The sequence below is a fragment of the Salmo salar genome, chromosome ssa05 (assembly GCF_905237065.1).
Source record: "Salmo salar chromosome ssa05, Ssal_v3.1, whole genome shotgun sequence".
Classification (NCBI taxonomy): domain Eukaryota; kingdom Metazoa; phylum Chordata; class Actinopteri; order Salmoniformes; family Salmonidae; genus Salmo; species Salmo salar.
The window spans coordinates 34,633,576-34,658,326 of record NC_059446.1 but is presented as its reverse complement, the minus strand read 5'-3'; the positions used below and the strand labels follow the sequence as shown (position 1 = coordinate 34,658,326).

Sequence of the window (24,751 nt, the reverse complement as noted above, 5' to 3'; positions counted from 1 at the left end):
AGTGTTTTGTGTCCAGGTGTGGCAGTGGATCTGCCATCAAACACAGCTGGAGGATGATGGGAGGGTGGTGACAAGCTCCCTCACGACGCCAGGACAGTGGAGTCAATCCCCACCTTCCGGAGACACCTGAAACCCCACCTCTTTAAGGAATACCTGGGATAGGATAAAGTAATCCTTCTAACCCCCCCCCCCCCAAAAAAAAATATATAGATGTACTATTGTAAATTGGTTGTTCCACTGGATATCATAAGGTGAATGCACCAATTTGTAAGTCGCTCTGGATAAGAGCGTCTGCTAAATGACGTAAATGTGACCTGGGATCTGGTGACAAAGCTGACCCAGGAGGTCATGGGGAAGCTGAGGGGTGTCACACGTCAGGTAGGAGTAAGACAAGCGCTTGAGGTTTCCAAAATGACTTCGAACTCCTTTAACGTTCCACCATCCTAGAAATGTCTTCTGCCGTTCACTCGACTCTTCCTCCTCTAGGGAGGGACAGCTGTTGTTGACGGGTGCAGCCATGTTCCTAGAGGTGGTCGGGAAGAGAGGTTTCCCAGAGTTCCTCACCACCGACCTCAACTCGGACAACACCATCCTCACAAGCCAGAAGGTAGCAGGGTGGGGCAGTAGGGGACATGCTCACCACTCTCCCATCATCCTCCAGATGGGTTTGTAGGCAGTTATTGTAAATAAGAATTGTTCTTAACTGACTTACCTAGCTAAACAAAGGTTCACTTAAAATACACCCCTCATAGTTCGTACACCTACATGCATATACGAAAAAAGTGTTCCTCTTGAAGATCACTCAAATTATTTTGTCTTTCTTGGCAATTGGAATGCCGATCCTGAATCCTACAAAAAAATACAAACTTCTGCAGGAAAAACAATCAGGAAATATATTTTTATTTAACTTTAGTTTTATTGAGAACTCCTTGGTGTTAGATTGGCGTGGTCTATGTGCAGAATTCAGTATGATTGAGAAAAAGGCTCCCCCCCCAAAAAAAAATCTTTCAAAAAAAGGGGATAACTTGGATTAAGCCTTTTTTCAACCAACAAACAAATAAAAACCCAGAACAAACATTTGTTTTATCATTATGAAGTGGTTTTACGGGACTTTCACATGGGTAAAACTAGAAAGGAAAATACTGAGCGGAAAAGAAAATGAAAACCGATAACTCTGCACGTCAGTCATACAGCAGTCCAGGTGAGCTTTGAGTTCTGTGTCCCTGCATTCAGATCAGCTGTGTCCTGTCCCCTCCTGGAGGCCACGCCGGGAACTACCGCTGCGCCCCCTTGTGGCCGAGCAGAGGACTGCTTGAGCTCAGTAACTGAGTGCATCGCTCCTACGCCTCCCCCGGGAAATAAGTGATGTCTCCTTTTAAAAGTTCCGCCTTTCTTTATTGGCACACGCCAGCCCACAAGTACAACCACAATCCTCCATCACCACCACTACAATTGATATCTTTCAACTTTTGCAAACTTTTTTATTCTTTGTCATTTTTAATATATAAATTACCTTTAAAAACGTGAGAAGCAGATGCACATACAGGAGAAATACAGGCGTGAAAACACAGGAGTAAAAACCTGACTTAACGGCAGCCACCCTAACCACTCTTCTCATACCGTTTAATTTGTTTCAGTTAAAGTATAGAGTTGTCAACAGGGTTTAAAAAAAGTAAAATAGGCATTAGTTTTTTTCCTCCTCTTCCCTCTGCGGCTCTCAGTCCAGGTCAGTGCACTGCAGGGGGCATTCACGAACAAACAACCGTAGCTGGGGTTTTGTCAGACTGCCGACCGGCAGCGGGTGTGCTCCTCTACTCCCTCCTCTCACATGTCATTTGCCATGTCGTCGTGCTCGCCGGCTGACAGGTCTCCGTTGGCGTTGATGGTGGAGGCGTTGTCCTCGTAACCAGGGGGCATGAAGGCCAAGGTGTGGGGGTACAGCTTGTTACATGCAGCGCGGTACACCTCCGCTGCCTTTTGCTGCCCGTCGCCCAGATTTCCATCACGCAGTGCCTCCAGCACCTCTGTGCAGATCTGACAGGAAAGACAAGATAGGGTGTCTGCTTAGACTCGGGTCACACCACATTCACAATTGTTCCTTGCCTTCGTTTTTCCGAATACTGTTTCAGGCATAGATGTGGTAGAGGTCAATGGAACTCGACCAAAACAATGGAAAATGCCATGGAAACGTTTGGGGTAAATATGCCGTGGGGGAAAGAGCCCAAATCTCCATTTCTCCCCAGCAAAATTAGCCTATGTTGAGGTAAAAATCTGAGTAAAATGCTTGTATGGATGTCAACCGCAATACATGTTCATGTCATCGTAACCAATCAACTGCATTACAGTTAAAAACAACCACTGACTACCACCACTGACACCTGTATGCTAGCTATTCAACCAGTTTATACGAACGGGAGCTAGCATTTAGCAGTCACTTCTTGTCAACCTGAAAAGGGACAACTTATAAATGTTATGCAGCGAAAACAGCCAAATCAGACTTCAGAAACCACATTGTGGGTCTGTCAGTCATGACAGATTTGACAAATATCCACTATGTTAGATCAGATTTGTTGAATGTGCACCAATCCGGCATCCTATCCCCCCCGGTCTACGTTCCATTGACCGCTTTACCTCATCTATGGGACTACCATGCCAAAGGTACTTGTTAAAATAAAAGTGCAGTGAGTAAGCGCTCACCGTGATGCCTCTCCCATTGAGGGATTCATCCAGCGCTGTAGCCAGCTCAGAGGCCATCTTGTCCGAGGACGGGTCCAGATAGAACATCATCTTAGCAGCTGCAGGGGGACAACATGGTACTGATCAGTCAAGAGTTCACACTGTGTCTGAGTGGTAATGGTACAGTCTCATGTGGGCAGAGTTGGGAGTGTTGGCTCAGGTAGTGTGTGTACGTACCAGCCACACGGTGTGGTATAGAGTTGGAGTGTTGGCTCAGGTAGTGTGTGTACGTACCAGCCACACGGTGTGGTATAGAGTTGGAGTGTTGGCTCAGGTAGTTCTTGTTGAAGCTCTGTGGGTTGCTCTCCCCAAACAGCCGCGATATCTCCTGCTTCAAAACAGTCCGCACAGCCTCTGGTAGGTCCTTACTGTCTGACACTGAGGAACACACCCGTTACAGTGGTCACCAATCGGAGTCAAGATCACTTTCGCAGTCAAAAAGCAAGCTGAGATCTACCACTCAGATACATTTTTTTATATTTTTTAAAACGACTTACATTTTTTTTAACATTAACCTAATAAAAAGAGTTCTTTAACAATGAGGTTTGTACAGTAGGCCTAATACATTATCACAGCATATTGGCTATATGCCTGGTCTATTGTTGTTCTCAGACCAGATTATATTTCAAAACAAGCTTTGATAAGAAAATAGATTAATTTAACCTTTATTTAACTAGGCAAGTCAGTTAAGAACAAATTCTTATTTAGAATGACGGCCTACACAGGCCAAACCCGGACAACACTGGGCCAATTGTGCGCCACCCTATGGGACTCCCAATCACGGCCAGTTGTGATACAGCCTGGAATCGAACCAGGGTGTCTGTAGTGACACCTCAAGCACTGAGATGCAGTGCCTTAGACCGCTGCGCCACTTGGGAGATCAGTTGGTATAGCACTTGCGAGGCACAGCTGAGCATAAATTGAAATTTGCTTTTTTACTTTACTGTACCGATGGTACCTGCATCTAAGGGTCATGCTGCTGTCAAGACAACAGGGGGGGGGAAAAAATTATATATATTTTTAAAAAGAGGTCAAATCATGACGTCAATAGTCTTCAGGTCGTAGGTCTAGAAATATGTCAGTTTCCGAGTTGGATAACCGTTCAAAACTATTTTTCCCCAGTCAGATCTCAGTGTCCAGGTGCGCACCAGGTAAACAAAGGGTTCCCATTTTAAACCATTTCATTTTTCTGAAAAGACAAACTCCTCAACTACCTGGCGGAATCAATTACACCTACCTCCAACAGCACAACACAAATACATGCCTCGGTCACACCGACAGCGTTGTTGCGCAAATTGCTACGCATCATCATCTGGATGTGTGCAACAAAAGTTCAACATTCACCTTCTGCTACCATTTCTGTCAAGCCATGTACGCATACAGTTTAGGGCATACGTTCAATAAATGCAACGTATGAACCACACAGAACGCACTGCAACTAGCTCTTCTAGCAACGCTCGCAAGGCAAACGCAGCGTTCCATTGGAAATTAATGTACCTCTGGTGAACAAGGAGTAAAAAAAAAATACATAAAGAGCGCAAGCCGTTATCGTTGGCTTTTCTACAGAAATGTTTTGCGATCCACTAGGAATGCCTCGATCGACCGGTTGGTGACCACTGCATTACAGCATAGAATCAGAACGTGGTAGAGATCTTTGTAGCAGAACAGACAACTATTCCAGTAACAATTCAACAAAAGGGTTCAGAGACAGATGGAGTTGTGGGTAATGACAAGGCCCCTCAGCCTGGCCGTGTGACAGGTGGCAGAAGCCCTACTCTACTGTACCTCCTTTGAAGAAGCGCACTAGACACTGGTGCAGCCAAGGGTGGGAGGGCTCCATGGAGAACGCTCTCTTCACTGACTGCAACATCAGCAGGTACTTCTCTACGAGAGGGAAAGAGACTTTTTGTTTTTCACTGACAAAAGGTACCGGATTCTTTGTGTGTCAGAATGTCAATCAGCGTCTTGTTCCTTTACCTTTCCTGAAGTAGATCTCGAAGGCCAGGAGGTGTGTCTCAATCTTGTTCTTCACCAGGTTTTTCAGGGGGGTTAAAAACTTCACTGCCTCCTCGAGTGGGTTCTCCACCTACAGGGGGAAGAAAACAAATGGGTCTTATTCCAAACAAACCACTCAGTCTCCTAACTGGTGTAATTTCACCATGTTCTGCAGTGATATCCCACAAGGCTAATGGTAGTAGCCATGAGGGTAAAGCGTTAAACCACAGGTTTGTTCTTTGAGACATTTCCAACGACTAGGGCTCACTGTGAGGAGTCTGCCGGGATAGGCCTCAGTCATTCCTTCATCTTCTACAGGCTACACACACGCACCTTGGCTAGTTTGTCTGGTATGAGCTCCTCCTTGGGTCCTCCGATCTCCTCGTCGTCGTCCTCTTTCTTCTTCTTCTGGTTCTTCAGCTGTTTCTCCTTCTCGGCGTTCTTCTTCTCCTCCTCTAGTTGGGCTTTCTTCTGGGCTCGTCTCTGCTTGTTCCTCAGCTTCTTCAGCTCTTTGTCATTCAGGTTCTCTGTGGGACACACGGGGTCACTTAGAGATCACGACTACACCAAACCAAAAAAACAAAACATTGTAGGAAACATCAAATTAGTGATAATCAAACAAGCGGCGGTTTGGGGTCTCGCAGACAGACTCCCTCACTGGCGCACACACGTACCGGCGTCGGCCTGGTGTTCCTTGTTGTCGTCGGTGAGTGGGTTGTCGTGCAGGCCGAGGTAGATCTGGATGGCGGTGCGGGCAGCTTTGTAGTAGAAGGGGTGCATGCGCAGCACGTCCTCCAGCTTGAGCAGGTCCACGTAGGATCGCAGCGTCATCTTCCTCATGCAGTACGTGTGGAAGTCAAACTGGTCGTCCGTGATCTCCACAAAATGCTGATGGGACACAGAACAGAGATGGTTTATGATGAAATCCAAACAGAGCAGACCTGCACTGCCACTGAGCCATCTATACAGGTTTAACCCTCAGTGAATCTGCATGACCATCTCTAAAAACAGGGACCACATTGCTCTTTTTAATTTCTGACTTTTTATTTGAGCACATTTTAAGGGGGAGGAAATCTAACTTACTAATCACCTTCATGATAAAAAAAAATAAAATAAAGTAATAATAATAAGTGCCTTCTCCCCCCCAGGTTAGAAAACGTACCCTCTCGATCTCATGGCACTTCTTGAGAGCGTCTCCAAACTTGTTCATGGACTTGTAGGCCAGAGCACATTCTGTCTGGTACCACATACACTGCATCTCATTGAGATTCTCTACTGCCGACGCACCCTCCTGAAACACAGACCGATAGCACCACACACACAAAGGGTTTTAAGGCAACACGCATCATGTTCAGTCTACACAGACAGCTTAACACACACTGACTGACCCGTGTGAACTTTGAGCACATCTCCTCAGCCTCTTTGACCAGGCCGGCCTTCAACATGTACTTGGCACATTTTGAGTTGATGAAGCGGTCAGCAGTGTCCAGAGCCTGGGCCTCATCCATCCACCTGGCTGCTTCCTTTATGTTACCTGCATGCTAAAGACACGAAGATGGAGAGTAATAGTATAAAAATCAACAGAGAAGAAGAGCGCTATAATCACGTTGAGTCACACTAAATGCTGACCATGATGGCAGCTCTAGAAAGTGTGTGTTACCTTGTATATCTTGGCCTTGATGAGGAACAGTTCTATGAGCGTGGGTGTGCTCTCGATGGCTGTGTTGATGTAGTCCAGGGCTAGCGTCTGCTGGCCCACGTGGTCAAAGTGCTGCGCCAGGAAATACTGGACCCACAGTAGAGTGGTGGGGGGCTCCTCCTTACCACCATCTACACATAGACACAATGACATTCTATTAGCACCCCGATTAGATTTCATAACACATGAAAACCTGATGGCACTCACCATTTTGATTGAACATTCGACAGCTTTTCAAACACGTCTCGTATCCAACCACTAATTCTTCAACGATTGACACCTACACGGATGGGAACAAGGATACGCAGGATTACCCAGACTTCTCAGCCCAGGGCAGGCATGTTATTTCAGTGACTTGCTGGAGCCTATGGAATGGCGGTGGTTCTCCCTCACCTTTTCCTTGTCGTGATACAGGGACTTCAGAGTGGTGAAGACGGGCGGACAGCCTTTACTGAAGTTGGTCCTCAGATAGCAGTCCAGACATTCACGGAACTTCTCACCTGAAAAGAAAAGTGAACGGAGCTCATCGACACCCCATTCTCTAGCGTTCCACAAACCACACGTTTCAACACGCTTGTGTCTACCCACCGTCGTCTTGAAAGGTCCTCATTCCAGGGATAATTACACAGTAATGATAATGGCAGGCTTATGTACCTGTGAGGAAGGTGAGAGGCAGCCTCCGGGGAACCAGTCCTTTGGGATACTTCACCCACGCCTCCTCATAGAGCTTCTGCCTCTCCTCTATGCTAACTGGGGACACACAACAAGCCAACAGTCAGAGCATGGCATTTATACGCAAATTCAATTCTGGTCACAAAATCTACCAAATACATTAGTCAATGTAGTGAGATGACTCATGCTACAGAGGGGACTGGTGAGAGGGTCCAGTGGGAATGGGGTGGGTAGCAGTGGGGGCTCAAAGGTGACCTGGTTTCAGTGCTTTCTCCAGACCCTGGTAGTAGGCCCAGTTCTCAGGGTTCCTCTCCTGGAGTTGTCGGTAGACTTCTGTGGCCTCCTCCGAGCGATCTAGCTGCAGCAGTAGCTCTCCTGCAGGGATAGACAGGATCACATGAATCATGTTTGATCTATACACATCTCTTCCCCCCCAGATGCAAACACTCAACACACACGCATATTTTCACTCTCCCCCACACACCTCTGGTCTCCTCCACAGCAAGCTTGTCACAGATCTGTTTCTCATAGGTTATGAGGTGCTCCAGTGCTTCCTTGAACAGCCCCGCCTCCCTGAGCACCTGGTTCTGGTACAGCAGCAGCTCACTGTACTCGTAGTCCACTTTGTCCGGCGACGTCTGAAACACAGCACCACCACATTTACTGAAACAGGCAGAGTGACCAATCAGATTTGCTGATACAGGTAGGGAGACGAATGAGATTCACTAATACCTAGCCAATAAATAAATTACTGATAGACAAGTGAATCAGGTGTACTGACCCAGGTAGGGTGACCAATCAGAATAATTGACAGACCAGTGCTACAGGAACACCACAGAGTAATCAATGAGACTTCTTAGACTCAAAAAGAGAGGTCAAGCCAAGCTCACCTGTTGTGTTTTGCGGAACTCTTCGACGATCTTGGCGGCCATCTCAAAGTCCTCCAGCAGGTGGTAGGCCACGGCGTAGCCAATCCAGGAGGCTCTCTGCGCTGGACGCAGCTGCAGGAGCTGATAGCGGGTCTCCTGCAGAGAGAGAGACAAAATTACACCCAAAGCAAGAGAGAACACTTGAGAGGAGACTCTCTCCCGGTCCTCACCCTGTAGCCCTCCAGGTCTCTCATCTGGATTTGGAGCAGTGAAAGGTCCCTGAGGATCTGCAGGTTGTCTTTGTCCCACTTCAGAGCGTTGCGGTAGCACTTGATGGCCTCGTCGTACTTCTTATCCGACCGCTGCAGCAGACCGTACACATGCCAGCCTGGGAGAGGAAGGGTTAAGGAGGCAAAACAGACATACCCCCAGAGAAACAAAATCCCTCGCAAAAAAAAAAAAACAATTTGGAGGACTGAAAGAGCATGGGAACAGAGAGAACATAATACTCATGGTGACAAATCAAAACAGTGGACCCTGTATTAATGCAACAAGGCCTAGACTATTAGCCTTAACAGTAACAATCAGAGCCAATCTAGCCCTCTCCCATTCCCTGTCTGGATTACGTGGGGTAGACATGGCACAGTAAGGGCTTGCGGGATGGAGTAGAAAGTTTGGGCTTATTATGATGTGGAGCCTTTGGTGAATGTCCTCACGCCTGAGTAGGAACTTCATAGGAAACCTCACCTCATTAGCCCTAGTATAGAAGGATACAGACATGGCTCTTGAGGTCGTTGCGCAGGCCTCGTCTCACCAGCTCATACGCATCCTCCTTCTTCCCCAGGCAGTTCAGGGTCAGGCCTTTCATCGCCAGTGTCTCTGAGGGACAGATTGAGAGAGGAATTAGTGTTAGTCACAGCCTAAACACTACACCAGAAGAGGATTTACCATCACTCATGTTCTAAACTGAGTAAAGGATAAGAAAAATGTCCATGGTCACCCAGTTCGGATATCAAACCTGGACCAGACAGTTGTTGAGTCATTTCGTTCTTTCCGACTACTGAAAGACAAGTGAGAGTAGCAGCTGTTGAAGCGGGCCTCACCTCCATGCTCTGTGAACTTTGGGTTGGAGAGGATCTGTTTGCAGAATTTGAGTCCATTTCTGTACTGCTTGTGCTCGTAGCATCTCTGCAACAGGGGAGAGGTGTTGTCATCAAGGTTTTTGTAAAGCTTGTTCTTAGAGTTCTGATCTGAGGAACCCCCCAAATATATGGTTACAAAAATGTACGCAAATATTCTAGAGGGGTTGACAGTACTTTTACTTTACCTTCTATAACGGTATTTGAATGTTTGGTTTGTTAAATGTGATACACCGTGTGTAATGTCCATTTTTATAGTTTACTTCGCTACCCGAGTCATCTCTCTCTCTCCCCCCACAGACATAGGCCCACCCACTGTCACTCAAGGAGCACATTTGTTGTTGCTTGACCACGAGACACTTTTGTTCAGTTTGTATGGTCAATGCAGCACATGCAACAATGTTGATGACAACGATGTTGTTTCCACTGATCTTAATATAAATCCACAAGCGTTCTATAATTACAGTATTAGTTTGTGTTTCTTACATCTGCAAACAGCTAGTTTGTATTTTCTTAGCAAGTTATGCTAAATCGTGTTAGCCACTACAGCTAATCGCTAGTTAGCTAGCTAATAATAGCTTAATAAAAGTACTGAGTCAGAGCAAACATAGCTAGCTAATACAGTCCGATACCAGTATTGGTGGAGGCTTAAATCAGCATGTTGTTTGTGCAACAGTATCTTCTAAATCAAAGAGGAATAGGCAAAGCATAAATATGTTGGCTATATGAATAAAGATTTAATGTAGGCAAAGATTATAGGGTCCCCTAGGAAACACTGGTCACTTTGGTTCCTACCCTGTCACAATAACTCATCCATGGCATTTTTCACTCGTCATATCATACACTATTCAAAGTGCCCACAATTATTTATATTCTAACTATAGAATTATAAACATTCTATTGCCATGATTCCAAAAGTTCACCCAACTATTTTGATCTAAATCGCAACATTTGATTAAAAATAAGGCCTCGTATTTTTTGCCCATATTGCGGCAGTGTGAAAATGATCTTAAATGAGTGCAGGAAATGCAGAAATGGATGGAAATGCAGGAAATTATTTTAGGTTGAGGTTGAATTGAACAGTATAAACCAATCAGAATGGAGAAAGACCCATTGAAATCATTTAGAATATATGTGTTGCCACCCTAGGTTCACGCAACACAAAGAAAATGTACAACTTTCATTACCGTAATCAAAAACAAAATACTGTCAATTTTGAAAAATACCATATAAGATATGATATTTCGGCCATATCACCCAGCCCTAGTTGACTGTCTATATAGGGTTGTGCATGAACACTTGCAGGTAGGTTGTCTGGTGATAATATCCAGAAAACAAGCACAGTAGTAAGTCACAACCCCAATACAGTAAGACGTCTCTTAATTGAGTCTGAAACAAAAATCAGCTAGCCTTTGTGGGAATGTATGGTCAGATGGGTGTTGATATGCAGTGATTAGAGAATCGGTCAGAGATTCCCATCTGCCTGGGTCAGCGGTGACCTATCATCCCCTGTAACCAGCCTGCCAGCTCCCCACACAAAGCTAATGCCCGGGAATCCCCACTGGCATAGGGAGAGGGCAGTGGCTCCGATAGAACTGGGGAGTGCTCAACACAGCAACTAAAACAAACGTTTTCATAATGTTAAACAGAAAGAGTGGGAACAGAATTCACATCTACGCAAAACATGACACTCATGGTGAGCATTTAACAGGGAAACTAGTCCCGCCCACCATCACCTTAAGAGCTTCCTCAAACAGCAGTGGCTATTCTCATATGCAGAGTAAAATTATGCAAGGATCTAGCCGACTAAACGTAACTATTTACAATGGAGTAGAGGCGACTAGTGTGGGCGGACTCTAACACCGACTCGATTTTTGGCTGAAATAGCCAAATCCACGAATTTGAAGGGGTGTCCACATACTTATGTGTATATATAGATCTACTGAAGATATTTCTTCAGTGTTTGCTCTGTTAAAAAAAGACTACTGATGCAAATCAAACGTCTCTTTACCATATGATCTTTGCTAGACGATTAAAATCAACCCGCGATTTATGATGGAGTTGAGCGGCGACTAACGTGGGCGGACTCGAACGTCAAGTTCACATTGTTAAAAAAAAAAAAATAATACTGATTTCAGCACCCCAAGAATAGCCCGCAGTTACACAGAACAATGTAGTTTGTAATTGCGGGCTATTCTTGGGGTGCTGAAACCAGTTGTTTTTAACAAAAATTTGATTTTATGTGAAGTTCAAGATCGAGTCCGCCCACACTAGTCGCCGCTCAACTCCATCAAAAATCGCGGGTTGATTTTAATCGTCTAGCAAAGATCATATGGTAAAGAGACGTTTGATTTGCAGGGGTCTTTTTTTAACAGAGCAAACACTGAAGAAATATCTTCAGTAGGTCTATATACACACACACAGTAGTATGTGGACACCCCTCCATTTCAACCAAAAATTGCACAACCAGCCATGCAATCGCTATACAGAGAAACAATGGCAGTAGAATGGTCTTACTGAAAAGCTCAGTGACTTTCAACATGGCACCGTCATAGGATGCCACTTTTCCAACAAGTCAGTTAGTCAAATGTCTGCCCTGGTCAACTGTAAGTGCTGTTATTGTGAAGTGGAAACATCTAGGAGCAACAACAGCTCAGCGGCGAATGGGACCGCTGAGTGCTTAAGTGCGTAAAAATGGACTGTCCTCGGTTGCAACACTCACTACCAAGTTCCAAACTGCCTCTGGAAGCAACGTCAGCACAAGAACTGTTCGTCGGGAGCTTCATGAAATGAGTTTCCATGGCCAAGCAGCCGCACACAAGCTAAGATCACCATGCACAATGCCAAGTGTGCCTGGAGTAGTGTAAAGCTCGCCATCATTGGACTCTGGGGCAATGGAAACGCATTCTCTAGAGTGAAGAATCACACTTCCCCATCTGGCAGTCCGACAGACGAATCTGGGTTTGGCGGATGCCAGGAGAATGCTACCTGCCCGAATGCATAGTGACAACTGTAAAGTTTGGTGAAGGAGGAATAATGATCTGGGGTTGCTTTTCATGGTTTGGGCTATGCCCCTTAGTCCAGGGAAGGGAAATCTTAATGCTACAGCATACAATTACATTATTTTACCTCTTTTTCCTCCCTAAATTTGGTGATATCCAATTGTGATCCAATAACAATCATCTCTGCAACTCCCGAACTGGCTCGGGAGAGGCGAAGGTCGAGTCATGCGTCCTCCGAAACATGACCTGCCAAACAGCGCTTCTTTAACACCCGCCTGCTTAACCCGGATGCCAGCTGCACCAATGTGTCGGCGGAAACACTGTTCAACTGACAACAGAGGTCAGCCTGCAGGGGCCTGGCCCGCGACAAGGAGTCGCTAGAGCGCAATAAGCCAAGCAAAGCCCCCCCCGGGCCAAACCACCTCATAACCCGGACGATGCTGGGCCAATTGTGTGCCGCCCTATGGGACTCCCAGTCACGGCCAGTTGTGGGATCGAACCCGGGTCTGTAGTGATGCCTCAAGCACTGCGATTCAGTGCCTTAGACCTCTGTGCCACTCGGGAGGCATACAATGACATTCTAGATGATTCTGTGCTTCCTACTTTTTGGCAACAGTTTGGGGAAGGCCCTTTCCTGTTTCAGCATGTGCCCCCGTGCACAAAGCGAGGTCCATAAAGAACTGGTTTGTCGAGATCGGTGTGGAAGAACTTGACTGGCCTGCACAAAGCCCTGACTTCAACCCCATCGAACACATTTGGGATAAATTGAGATGCCAACTGCAAGCCAGGCTTAAATTGCCCAACATCAGTGCCCGACCTCACCAATGCTCTTGAATGGAAGCAAGTCCCCGCAGCAATGTTCCAACATCTAGTGGAAAGTAACAGCAAAGGGGGGACCAAATCCATTAATATTAATGCCCATGATTTTGGAATGAGATGTTCGACATGCAGGTGTCCACATACTTTATTAATGTAGTGTACTGAAATAAATATTATAGTAGTCGTATGAAAAAAAGATGTTTGTAACCAACAGGTTCACACTGTAGGCGTGGGTTATTTGAATTTGCAGGCCCTAAGAGATGGCGAGCTAATTACACCACCTAACTGGATAATAATAACTACAACAATTGTTCAACACCATGCCCAGAAATAGGACGAACGTGTGAATGGTACTCAATATTCAGCAGAGAAAGTCGACTAAATGTGTGCAATTCGTTGGCATCATAGGACGCAAACTGTATAATTAGTCCCCATCTGATCTGTGGTTCAGCAAAGCGTGAGTGACAGCTAGTTGGCTGGCTAGCTAGCAAGGTTTTGTTAGCTAGCTAACTCTAGTAGCTGTACAATCAGTGGCAAATGATTGCATTAGCTAACACACCCAGGTTTGCAGTAATATAATTGGGGACATCATGCAAATACGTTGTGCATGTGAAATGTAACGCGTACATGGTTACAGATAATCGTGTTGCTAAAATGCTGAGTAATGACGAAACACCTGTGCTTTTGGACGTAGAATGAGTTTGCAGATAGCTAGTTCGCGTAGCTAGCTAACTTATCTAGCCGTAGCTAGCAAGCTAGCTAAGTATTTGCCAGCCGTGTTTTTGAGTCATGCATTTATTTTAAACTATCACCCAACAACAAACTGGGACTCCACACACGCCAAAGTTACCTAGCTATAAGCCATGTTGCATGTTACCGGTTGCAAACAAACTGCTAACTAGCAGGCTAATGACAACCTGGCAGGCCATTTCGAGTGCCTCGAAACATGTTAGCCCACGAGTTAGCTAAAGTTAACGTTCGTTGAGCAGGCGATGGAAGGAACAGCAGATGTCAGCTAAAGACGACATGATTGCATGCTGTTTTATTACAAGCAACGCTACTCGAATCAAATCTTTAACGTTATAGTTACTTGAAATGGATTTAGCTAGCGACAGCTAGGCACTTAACGTTACCAATATTCTCTTGAAGAGAGCATTCTCCTTCGGCGGTAGAGTAATTGAGGGCATTCTGTAAACTGGCTACTCTTCTGTAGCTTCAAGCATGAATCGACGTTTCCTCTCTCTCCCCTCTCGGTCTTTTTGAGGCAAAGTTCCCGGAGTTGTCTTGCTCTATTTCGGGCTCTTCTTCCTCACGTGGTGACAGCCAAGGCCCCCTTTAGACCAAAATGGCCGAATACCTTCTCCCCCGGGTCAAGCTGTTCTCCGCGTCTGCGTGCGTGCTGTGCAAAATGTTCGAAATGAAAAGTTGCAAATGTAACCAATCAATCAAAGACAGTTACAGAAGGGGAACGTGTTATAAAGTATAGTGCATCGCTTCGGCAATAGACGTGATGTAAAATGGATTCTTTACTGATAAGGCTGCATTGCACTTTCAGCCCTTTTCTTAACTCCAGCCTTGGATTCTGGAAAGGTACCTTCATATATAGTCAGTCAATGAGCGGTATATTGCACTTAGCCAAAAGAAACCGACTCTCCTTAATGTATCTATCCAGAGTCGGATCGGTGCTATGCCGGGTAAGGTGGTCAGCCAGAGCCCAGCGCGATATATGGCTGGGAAAACGTACCTCAATCCAGGGATAGAATACATAGTTGTACTCATAATCATCCCGAAATGATTAAAGGTAAATCTAGAAGATTGAAATACTGCTGTTTTTATTTTATTAAACTGACGATTTCGCTAGCATAGCCGCGGGAGGTAGGGGTGGTGAGGGTGCAGCAGCACCCCCTGAAAAATCTTAATAGAAAATATATATATACTAAACAAAAGTAGTGCATTAGGCCTTTACTAGTATTAGTAGACTGATATAGATGTATGTATTGTGGGAAACAGCCCCAAAAAAATCAGCATCTCTGCTTTGTCTAACAGGGTAGTTGTATAATTAAGAACAGTATCTTGCCAGATTCAATAGTTGGAATTGTAAGAGTTGTTGCCCTGTCCCTTTCTCTGGGATTGTCATTCTAATGGAATCCAGAAATAACAAAACCCTGACCTTAAACAGGTGCAAAGTTATGAGCAAAAAGCATCCACAAAACATAGAATTTTATATTTTTCTTGATCAAATAACATGGAAAACAACCACTTTTTGTGCAGTATTAATTTACCACCCTTACAAACCACTTCATATAAAATGTACATGACTGTATTGTACACAACCAAAAGTATATTGACACCTGCTCGTCGACATCTCATTCCAAAATCATGGGCATTAATATGGAGTTGGTCCCCCCTTTGCTGCTATAACAGCCTCCAATCTTCTGGGAAGGCTTTCCACTAGATGTTGGGACATTGCTGCTGGGACATGCTTCTATTCAACCACAAGAGAATTAGTGAGGTCAGGCACTGATGTTGGGCGATTAGGCCTGGCTCGCAGTCGCCATTCCAATTCATCCCAAAGGTGTTCGATGGGGTTGAGGTCAGGGCACTGTGCAGGCTAGTCAAGTTCTTCCACACCGATCTCGACAAACCATTCCTGTATGGACCTCGCTTTGTGGACGGGGGCATTGGCATGCTGAAACAGGAAAGGGCCTTCCACTGCTCCAGAGTCCAATGGCGGTGAGCTTTACAGCACTTCAGCCGACACTTGGCATTGCGCATGGTGATCTTACACGGTGCCTAAACCGGATGCGTCGCAAAATAAATGTACACATACATGTTATTCAATCATTGCACCTACACTGCTCACGCACGCCAACGATCGTCTGCGTTGCCAGGCGCTAAAATAGAAGTTGCTTCTATTTGTGACTTAGAACATGATGCAAGTCCTGCCTCTCCCATCTCCTCATTGGCTTTTAGAAGCATATACCCACGTGCCATCTCCTCATTGGTTATACCTACGTGGGTGATTGAAAGATGAACTGAGGTTGTTTGTGGTAATACACCTTATTATGAAAGTTAGTTGCCAATCACCATATAAAGTCCAAAGAAGAAAAAGCCTGGAAGGAGGACAGATGACTAGAAACGATTTGGTTGACCATTTTATGTGTGGATTAATTGTCGGAGTAGAGGACCTTGTGCATTTCAGATAAAATAACAACTCAATGTTTATATCCCAGGACAAATTAGCTAGAAACTGCAAGCTAGCTAGCTAAATTGCCATAATTGTTTAATGCTTTTCGACCTGTCCCCAAATGAATATAATTGGTGCAGAGTTTGTTTTGATATATCAATCTACGTGTCGTGATCGTGTTTGGTGTGGGGGGGACAAAATCAATTTGAGGACGCACGCGCATGTAAACCAATTTTATGAGGCTCACAACGAACAGTTCTTGTACGGACATTGCTCCCAGAGGCAGTTTGGAACTCGTGAGTGTGTTGCAACTGAGGACAGACGATTTTTACGCGCTTCAGCAGTCCCATTCTGTGAGCTTGTGTGGCCTACCACTTTGAGGCTGAGCCTTTGTTGTTCCTAGACCTTTCCATTTCACAATAACAGCATTTACAGTTCACCGGAGCAGCTCTAGCATTGCAGAAATTTGACTGACTGACTTCTTGGGAAGGTGGCATCCTATGACGGTGTCACGTTGAAAGTCACTGAGCTCATCAGTAAGGCCATTCTACTGCCAATGTTTGTCTATGGAGATTGCATAGCTGTGTGCTCGATTTTATACGTCTGCAGCAACAGGTGTGGCTGAAATAGCCGAATCCACTACACTGAACAAAAATAAACGCCACATGCAATCATTTCAAAGATTTTCATGAGTTACATTTCATGTAAGGAAATCAGTCAATTAAAATAAATAAATAAATTAGGTCCTAATCTATGACTGGGAAGATATGCATCTGTTGGTCACAGATACCTTAAAAAAAGTGGTAGGGTTGTGGATCAGAAAACCAGTCAGTATCTCATGCCTCATGCAGCACGACACATCTCCTTCGCATAGAGTTGTTCTGTGGAATGTTGTCCCACTCCTCTTCAATACCTGTGCGAAGTTGCTGGATATTGGCAGGAATTGGAACACACTGTCGTACACGTCGATCCAGAGCATCCCAAACAGGCTCAATGGGTGACATGTCTGGTGTGTATACAGGCCATGGAAGAACTGAAACATTTTCAGCTTCCAGGAATTGTGTACAGATCCTTGCGACATGGGGCCGTGCATTATCATGCTGAAACATGAGGTGATGGTAGCGGAGGAATGGCATGATAATGGGCCTCAGGATCTCATCACGGTATCTCTTTGCATTCAAATTGCCATCGATAAAATGCAATTGTATTTGTTGTCCGTAGCTTATGCCTGCCCATACCATAACCCCACCGCCACCATGGGGCACTCTGTTCACAACATTGACATCAGCAAACCGCTCACCCACATGACGCCATACATGTGGTCTGTGGTTGTGAGGCCAGTTGGACGTACTGCCAAATTCTCTAAAACGACATTGGAGGCAGCTTATGGTAGAGAAATTAACATTCAGTTCTCTGACAACAGCTCTGGTGGACATTCCTACAGTCAGCTTGCCAATTGCACGCTCCCACAAAACTTGAGACATCTGTGGCATTGTGTTATGTGACAAAACTGCACATTTGAGAATGGCCTTTTACTGTCCCCAGCACAAGGTGCTGTGTAATGATCATGCAGATCATGCAGTTTAATCAGCTTCTTGATATGACACACTTGTCAGGTGGATGTATTATATTGGCAAAGGAGAAATGCTCACTAACAGGGATGTAAACAAATTTGTGCACAAAAATTGAGAAAAATACGCTTTTTGAGCATATGGAAAATTTCTGGGATCTTTTATTTCAACTCATGAAACATGGACCAACATGTTGCATTTATATTTTTGTTCAGTATAATTTGAAGGGGTGTCCACATACTTTTGTATAAATAGTGTACATAGGCTGGTCATCTAGGTTTGCACCTGTAGACTTTCCATCACCATGAAAAAAAACAATGCACAACACAGTAATTGAGTAAATTGAGACATCAAGTAGTTTGTGACGAAGTGGCTCAGTTGGTAGAGCATGGTGCTTGCAATGCTAGGGTTGTGGTTTCGATTCACACCAGACCAGTATGAAAATGTATGCAATCACTACTGAGTAAGTTACTCTGGATAAGAGTGTCTACTAAAATGGAAAAGGAATGCATAGACCATTTAAGTTCACACATAAGTTGCATTTGCAAAGTATTTCAAGAAACTAGAAAATATATCAATCAAGTATTTTTATATTCCACAAGGATTATAAGATTAACTGTTTCCCCTTTACATCTGTAAGAACATTTCACGGCCCCTTGACCATTGGCTCTCAAAGTTTTCCGTTGCTCCATGCGACGCAACTTGGGTCAAAATCTGTTTCTTGCTTTGCTCTTAGGAACAGGACACCATTGAAAGGAGTGATTTCTGGGGTAGTGATAAGTGTGGAGGTGGAGCAATTGAAGTTGAAAATTCCTGGTGTTTGTGATGCCCGCGTTTTGGTGCGATGGTGAGCATGGTGAAACAGAGGAGTCACTGTCAGTCCTTTTGAGTTTTGAGTCAGTCTTTACCCAACATGTTCATGTTAGGATATATCATTTATCCTTTGAGCGTTTGTGGTGAATCCACTGTGCTGTTTCAGGTGCAATGTTTATGGTCATGTCACAGCAGTGTGTAGGACGAAGATTCCAAGATGTGGGAAGAGTGCAGGAGGGCATGGGATAGAGGATTGTGTAGCTTTGGTGGATAAAGTTGTGTCAACTGTAGGGGTGCACATGTTGCTTGGGAGAATTCATCGGCAGGTAGGTAACCCACCTCTACCATCCGTTCTATTTGCCAATGTGCAATCACTGGAGAATAAACTGGATGAGCTCCGTTTGAGACTATCCTACCAGCGAGACATTAAAAACTGTAATATCTTATGTTTCACTAAGTCGGGGCTGACTACGACATGGATAATATACAGTTGTCTGGATTTTCTGTGCATTGGCAGGACAGAACAGCTACGTTCGGCAAGATAAGGGGTGGTGGTGTATATCTATTTGTCAATAACAGCTGGTGTGCGATGTCCAATATTAAGGAAGTCTTGAGGTATTGCTTGCCTGAGGTTCAGTACCTCATGATAAGCTGTAGACCACACTATCTACCAAGAGAGTTTATCTATATTTTTCTTAGCCGTCTATTTACCACCACAAACCGATGCTGGCACTAAGACCGCATACCTGATTTCTACCAGCATGTCATGTGCAACCAGAGGAAAAAAAAACTCTAAACCTCCTTTACTCCACACACGGAGATGCATACAAATCTCTCCCTCAGCCTCCATTTGGCAAATCTGACCATAATTCTATCCTCCTGAATCCTGCTTATAAGCAAAAACTAAAGCAGGAAGTACCAGTGACTTGCTTAATACGGAAGTGGTCAGGTGACGTGGATGCTATGCTACAGGACTGTTTTGCTAGCACAGAATGGAATATGTTCCGGGATTCATCCAATGGCATTGAGGAATATACCACCTCAGTCACCGGCTTCATCAATAAGTGCAACAACAAAGTTGTCCCCACAGTGACCGTACGTACATATCCCAACCAGAAGTCATGGATTACAGGCAACATCCGCACAGAGCTAAATGCTAGAGCTGCCGCTTTCAAGGAGCAGGACACTAATCCGGACGCTTATAAGAAATCCCGCTATGCCCTCAGACAAAACAAAAACAGGCAAAACATCAATACAGGACTAAGATTGAATCCTACTACACCGGCTCTGACGCTCGTCGGATGTGGAAGGGCTTGCAAACTATTACGGGACTACAAAGAGAAACCCAGTCACGAGCTGACCAGTGACGCAAGCCTACCTGACGGATTAAATGCCTTTTATGCTCGCTTCAAGGCAAGCAACACTGAAGCATGCATGAGAGCACCAGCTGTTCCGGACAACTATGTGATCACACTCTCCGTAGCCGATGTGAGCAAGACCTTTAAACATGTCAACATTCACAAGGCTGCAGGGCCAGACGGATTACCAGGACGTGTACTCAGAACATGCGCGGACCAACTGGTAAGTGTCTTCACTGACATTTTCAACCTCTCCCTGACCGAGTCTGTAATACCTACATGTTTCAAGCAGACCACCATAGTCCCTGTGCCCAAGAAAGCGAAGATAACCTGCCTAAATGACTACCGCTCCGTAGCACTCACGTCGGTAGCCATGAAGTGCTTTGAAAGGCTGGTCATGGCTCACATCAACTCCAACAACACGGAAACCCTAGATCCACTCCAATTTGCATACCACCCCAACAGATCCACAGATGATGCAATCTCAATCGCACTCCACACTGCCCTTTCTCACCTGGACAAAAGGAACACCTGTGGGAGAATGCTGTTCATTGACTACAGCTCAACACCATAGTGCCCACAAAGCTCATCAATAAGCTAAGGACCCTGGGACTGGGACAACACATCTGCCACACTGATCCTCAACACTGGGGCCCCTCAGGGGTGCGTGTATAGTCTCCTCCTGTACTTCCTGTTCACCCACGACTGCGTGGCCAAGCACAACTCTAACACCATCATTAAGTTTGCTGACGACAAAGGTGGTACAGTAGGCCTGATCACTGACAATGATGAGGCAGCCTATAGGGAGGAGGTCAGAGATCTGGCAGTTTGGTGCCAGGACAACAACCTCTCCCTCAACATGAGCAAGAAAAAGGAGATGATCGTGGACTACAGGAAAAGGAGGGCCGAACACACCCCCATTCACATCGACAGGGCTGTAGTGGAGCGGGTCGAGAGTTTCAAGTTCCTTGGTGTCCACATTACCAACAAACTTTCATGCTCCAAACACACCAAGAATGTCGTGAAGAGGGCACGACAATGCCTTTTCCCCCTCAGGAGGCTGAAAAGATTTGGCATGGGTCCCCAGATCCTCAAAAAGTTTTACAGGTGCACCATCGAGAGCATCCTGACCGGTTGCATCACCATCTGGTATGGCAACTGCTCGGCATCCGACCATAAGGCGCTACAAAGGGTAGTGTGTACGGCCCAGTACATCACTTGGGCCAAGCGTCCTGCCATCCAGGACCTATATACTGGGCGGTGTCAGAGGAAGGCCCAAAAATTGTCAAAGACTCCAGTCACCCAAGTCATAGACGGTTCTCTCTGCTACCGCACGGCAAGCGGTACCAGAGCGCCAAGTCTAGGTCCAAAAGGCTCCTTAAAACCTCTCTGGGGTATGTGGGACGCTATTCAACAGCCAGTGAAATAGCAGGGCACCAAATTCAAAACAACAAAAATCTCATAATTCAAATTTCTCAAACATACAACTATTATATCCCATTTTAAAGATACACTACTCGTTAATCCAACCACATTGTCCGATTTCAAAAAGGCTTTCCCGCGAAAGCATAACATTAGATTATGTTAGGACAGCGCCTAGACAAGAAAAAACACAGACATTTTCCAAGCAAGGAGAGGCGTCACAAAAACCAGAAATACAGCTAAAATTAATCACTAACCTTTGATGATCTTCATCAGATGGCACTCATAGGACTTCATGTTACACAATACATGTATGTTTTGCTCGATAAAGTTCATATTTATATCCAAAAACCCCATTTTACATTGGCGTGTAATGTTCAGAAATGTTTTGCCTCCCAAAACTTCCGGTGAATGAGCACATCAATTTACAGAAATACTCATCATAAACGCTGATAAAATATTAAACTGTTATTCAAAGAATTATAGATACACTTCTCCTTAATGCAACCGCTGTGTCAGATTTCAAAAAAGCTTTACGGCGAAAGCAAACTTTGCAATGATCTGAGTACAGCGCTCAGATATCAAAACAAGCCATACAGATACCCGCCATTTTGGAGTCAACAGAAATTACAAAAATTACATTATAAATATTCACTTACCTTTGATGATCTTCATCGGAATGCACTCCCAGGAATCCCAGTTCCAGAATAAACGTTCGTTTTGTTCGATAAAGTTCATCTTTATGTCCAAATACCTCCATTTTGTTCACGCGTTCAGTCAAGTAATCCAAATCCACTGTGCTCGCGCAGTGAGTTCAGACGAAAAGTCAAAAAAGTTATATTACAGTTCATGGAAACATGTCAAACGATGTATAGAATCAATCTTTAGGATGTTTTTATCATAAATCGTCCATAATATTCCAACCGGACGATTCCTTTGTCTTCAGAAGTGCGCGAGATTGAGCTCATGTCATTTTCTCAGTCATCTGACTCCATATGCTCTTATTCTCTCCCCATTCACAGTAGAAGCATGAAACAACGTTCTAAAGACTGTTGACATCTAGTGGATGCCTTAGGAAGTGCAAAATGACCCCATTGACACTGTGTATGAGATAGGCAATCACTTGAAAAACTACAAACCTCAGATTTCCATACTTCCTGGTTGGATTTGTTCTCAGGTTTTTGCCTGCCATATGAGTTCTGTTATACTCACAGACATCCTTCAAACAGTTTTAGAAACTTCAGAGCCTTCTGGGCCTGAGTAGCAGGCAGATTACTACGGGCACGCTTTTCATCCGGATGTCAAAATACTGCCCCCTACTCCGATGAAGTTAACAGCTTCTATCCCCAAGCCATAAGACTGCTGGCCACCCGGACTATTTACATTGACACCCCCCCCACCTCTTTGTTTTTACACTGCTGCTACTCGCTGTTTATTATCAATGCCTAGTCACTTTACCCCTACCTACATGTACAAATTACCTCGACTAATCTGTACCCCCACACATTGACTCGGTACCAACCCCCGTATATAGCCTCGTTATTGTTTTTCATTGTTACTTTTTATTACACTTTTTACTTAAGTTTATTTAGTAAATATTTTCTTAACTCTATTTCTTGAACCGCATTGTTGGTTAAGGGCTTGTAAGTAAGCGTTTCATGGTATTCGGCACCAGTGACAAATACAATTTGATTTGTTTGCTGTCACTCACAATTTACCATAAGGTGTACAAAAAAATACCAAACAAAATTTGTAACTAGTACTTAAGTAGTTTTCTAACCGGATACTTATTTACTCTTACCTGCCTCGTTTCTTAAGAGGGCTACTTTTACATTTTATAAATTACAATCTATGAAACAGTACTTTTTCTTAAGTACATATTTTTTGTATTCTACAATTTTTTTGCGAACTACAATTCCGACACTGTATTTGAACATTTTAGAAATGTCAATCATTGCTTGCGAAACGGGTTTCCAAACATATGCTGATATTCCCCTTATCTTTCGTATCAGCGAGAAAGAATCTTTCAAATAAAGATACACTTACTGTAGCAGTTTTGCGCAGATCCATTTACATTTATATTTACGTCATTTAGCAGACGCTCTTATCCAGAGCCATATGCTGTATGCCTCCAGTTGACAAACTACATTTCCTCCCCAGTTACGATTGCACACGTGTTCGGCATGCTAGACAGCTAATTAGCACAGGTGGCTGCCTATGTCTTCCATAAACAAGCGCTGTTCAGTGGCAACCCGTTCAGTGCAGGTGGGGCATTCAGTGCAGGTGGAGCATTTAGCAAAAATAAATAAATACAAAATATACTGCTGAAAAAAATAAAGGGAACACTTAAACAACACAATGTAACTCCAAGTCAATCACACTTCTGTGAAATCAAACTGTCCACTTAGGAAGCAACACTGATTGACAATAAATTTCACATGCTGTTGTGCAAATGGAATAGACAACAGGTGGAAATTATAGGCAATTAGCAAGACACCCCCAATAAAGGAGTGGTTCTGCAGGTGGTGACCATAGACCACTTCTCAGTTCCTATGCTTCCTGGCTGATGTTTTGGTCACTTTTGAATGGTGCTTTCACTCTAGTGGTAGCATGAGACGGAGTCTACAACCCACACAAGTTGCTCAGGTAGTGCAGCTCATCCAGGATGGCACATCAATGCGAGCTGTGGCAAGAAGGTTTGCTGTGTCTGTCAGCATAGTGTCCAGAGCATGGAGGCGCTACCAGGAGACAGGCCAGTACATCAGGAGACGTGGAGGAAGCCGTAGGAGGGCAACAACCCAGCAGCAGGACCGCTACCTCCGCCTTTGTGCAAGGAGGAGCAGGAGGAGCACTGCCAGAGCCCTGCAAAATGACCTCCAGCAGGCCACAAATGTGAATGTGTCTGCTCAAACGGTCAGAAACAGACTCCATGAGGGTGGTATGAGGGCCCGACGTCCACAGGTGGGGGTTGTGCTTACAGCCCAACACCGTGTTGGACGTTTGGCAATTGCCATAGAACACCAAGTTGGCAAATTCGCCACTGGCGCCATGTGCTCTTCACAGATGAAAGCAGGTTCACACTGAGCACATGTGAAAGACGTGACAGAGCCTGGAGACGCCGTGGAGAACGTTCTGCTGCCTGCAACATCCTCCAGCATGACCGGTTTGGCGGTGGGTCAGTCATGGTGTGGGATGGCATTTCTTTGGGGGGCCGCACAGCCCTCCATGTGCTCGCCAGAGGTAGCCTGACTGCCATTAGGTACCGAGATGAGATCCTCAGACCCCTTGTGAGACCATATGCTGGTGCGGTTGGCCCTGGGTTCCTCCTAATGCAAGACAATGCTAGACCTCATGTGGCTGGAGTGTGTCAGCAGTTCCTGCAAGAGGAAGGCATTGATGCTATGGACTGGCCCGCCCGTTCCCCAGACCTGAATCCAATTGAGCACATCTGGGACATCATGTCTCGCTC

The 24,751-nt window shown here is 45.0% G+C and overlaps 1 protein-coding gene and 1 non-coding gene across 3 annotated transcripts; both read right to left on the bottom strand.

The window, feature by feature from the left end:
- Positions 1-879: 879 nt before the first annotated feature.
- Positions 880-14,575, bottom strand: LOC106604691 (N-alpha-acetyltransferase 15, NatA auxiliary subunit). 2 transcript variants are annotated; one of them, XM_014199608.2, is made up of 20 exons: positions 14,065-14,575; positions 9,075-9,159; positions 8,746-8,850; positions 8,202-8,359; positions 7,993-8,127; positions 7,587-7,740; positions 7,358-7,477; positions 7,085-7,180; positions 6,824-6,930; positions 6,638-6,710; positions 6,392-6,561; positions 6,120-6,272; positions 5,894-6,022; positions 5,406-5,619; positions 5,065-5,258; positions 4,714-4,822; positions 4,522-4,620; positions 2,914-3,114; positions 2,698-2,795; positions 880-2,034 (listed from the first exon to the last, which is right to left on the bottom strand). In XM_014199608.2, exons 1-20 carry the CDS (start codon positions 14,116-14,118, stop codon positions 1,825-1,827), a joined length of 2,664 nt encoding a protein of 887 aa, XP_014055083.1. In that variant the 5' UTR covers positions 14,119-14,575; the 3' UTR covers positions 880-1,824. The 2 variants fall into 2 exon arrangements, with proteins under 2 accessions (XP_014055083.1, XP_014055084.1); XM_014199609.2 differs by having other exon boundaries at positions 2,971-3,114; positions 14,065-14,571.
- On the bottom strand, positions 4,894-5,029 carry LOC123743265 (small nucleolar RNA SNORA18). Its single transcript, XR_006770073.1, has one exon. It is a non-coding gene; the product is annotated as a small nucleolar RNA SNORA18 (small nucleolar RNA).
- Positions 14,576-24,751: the final 10,176 nt, after the last annotated feature.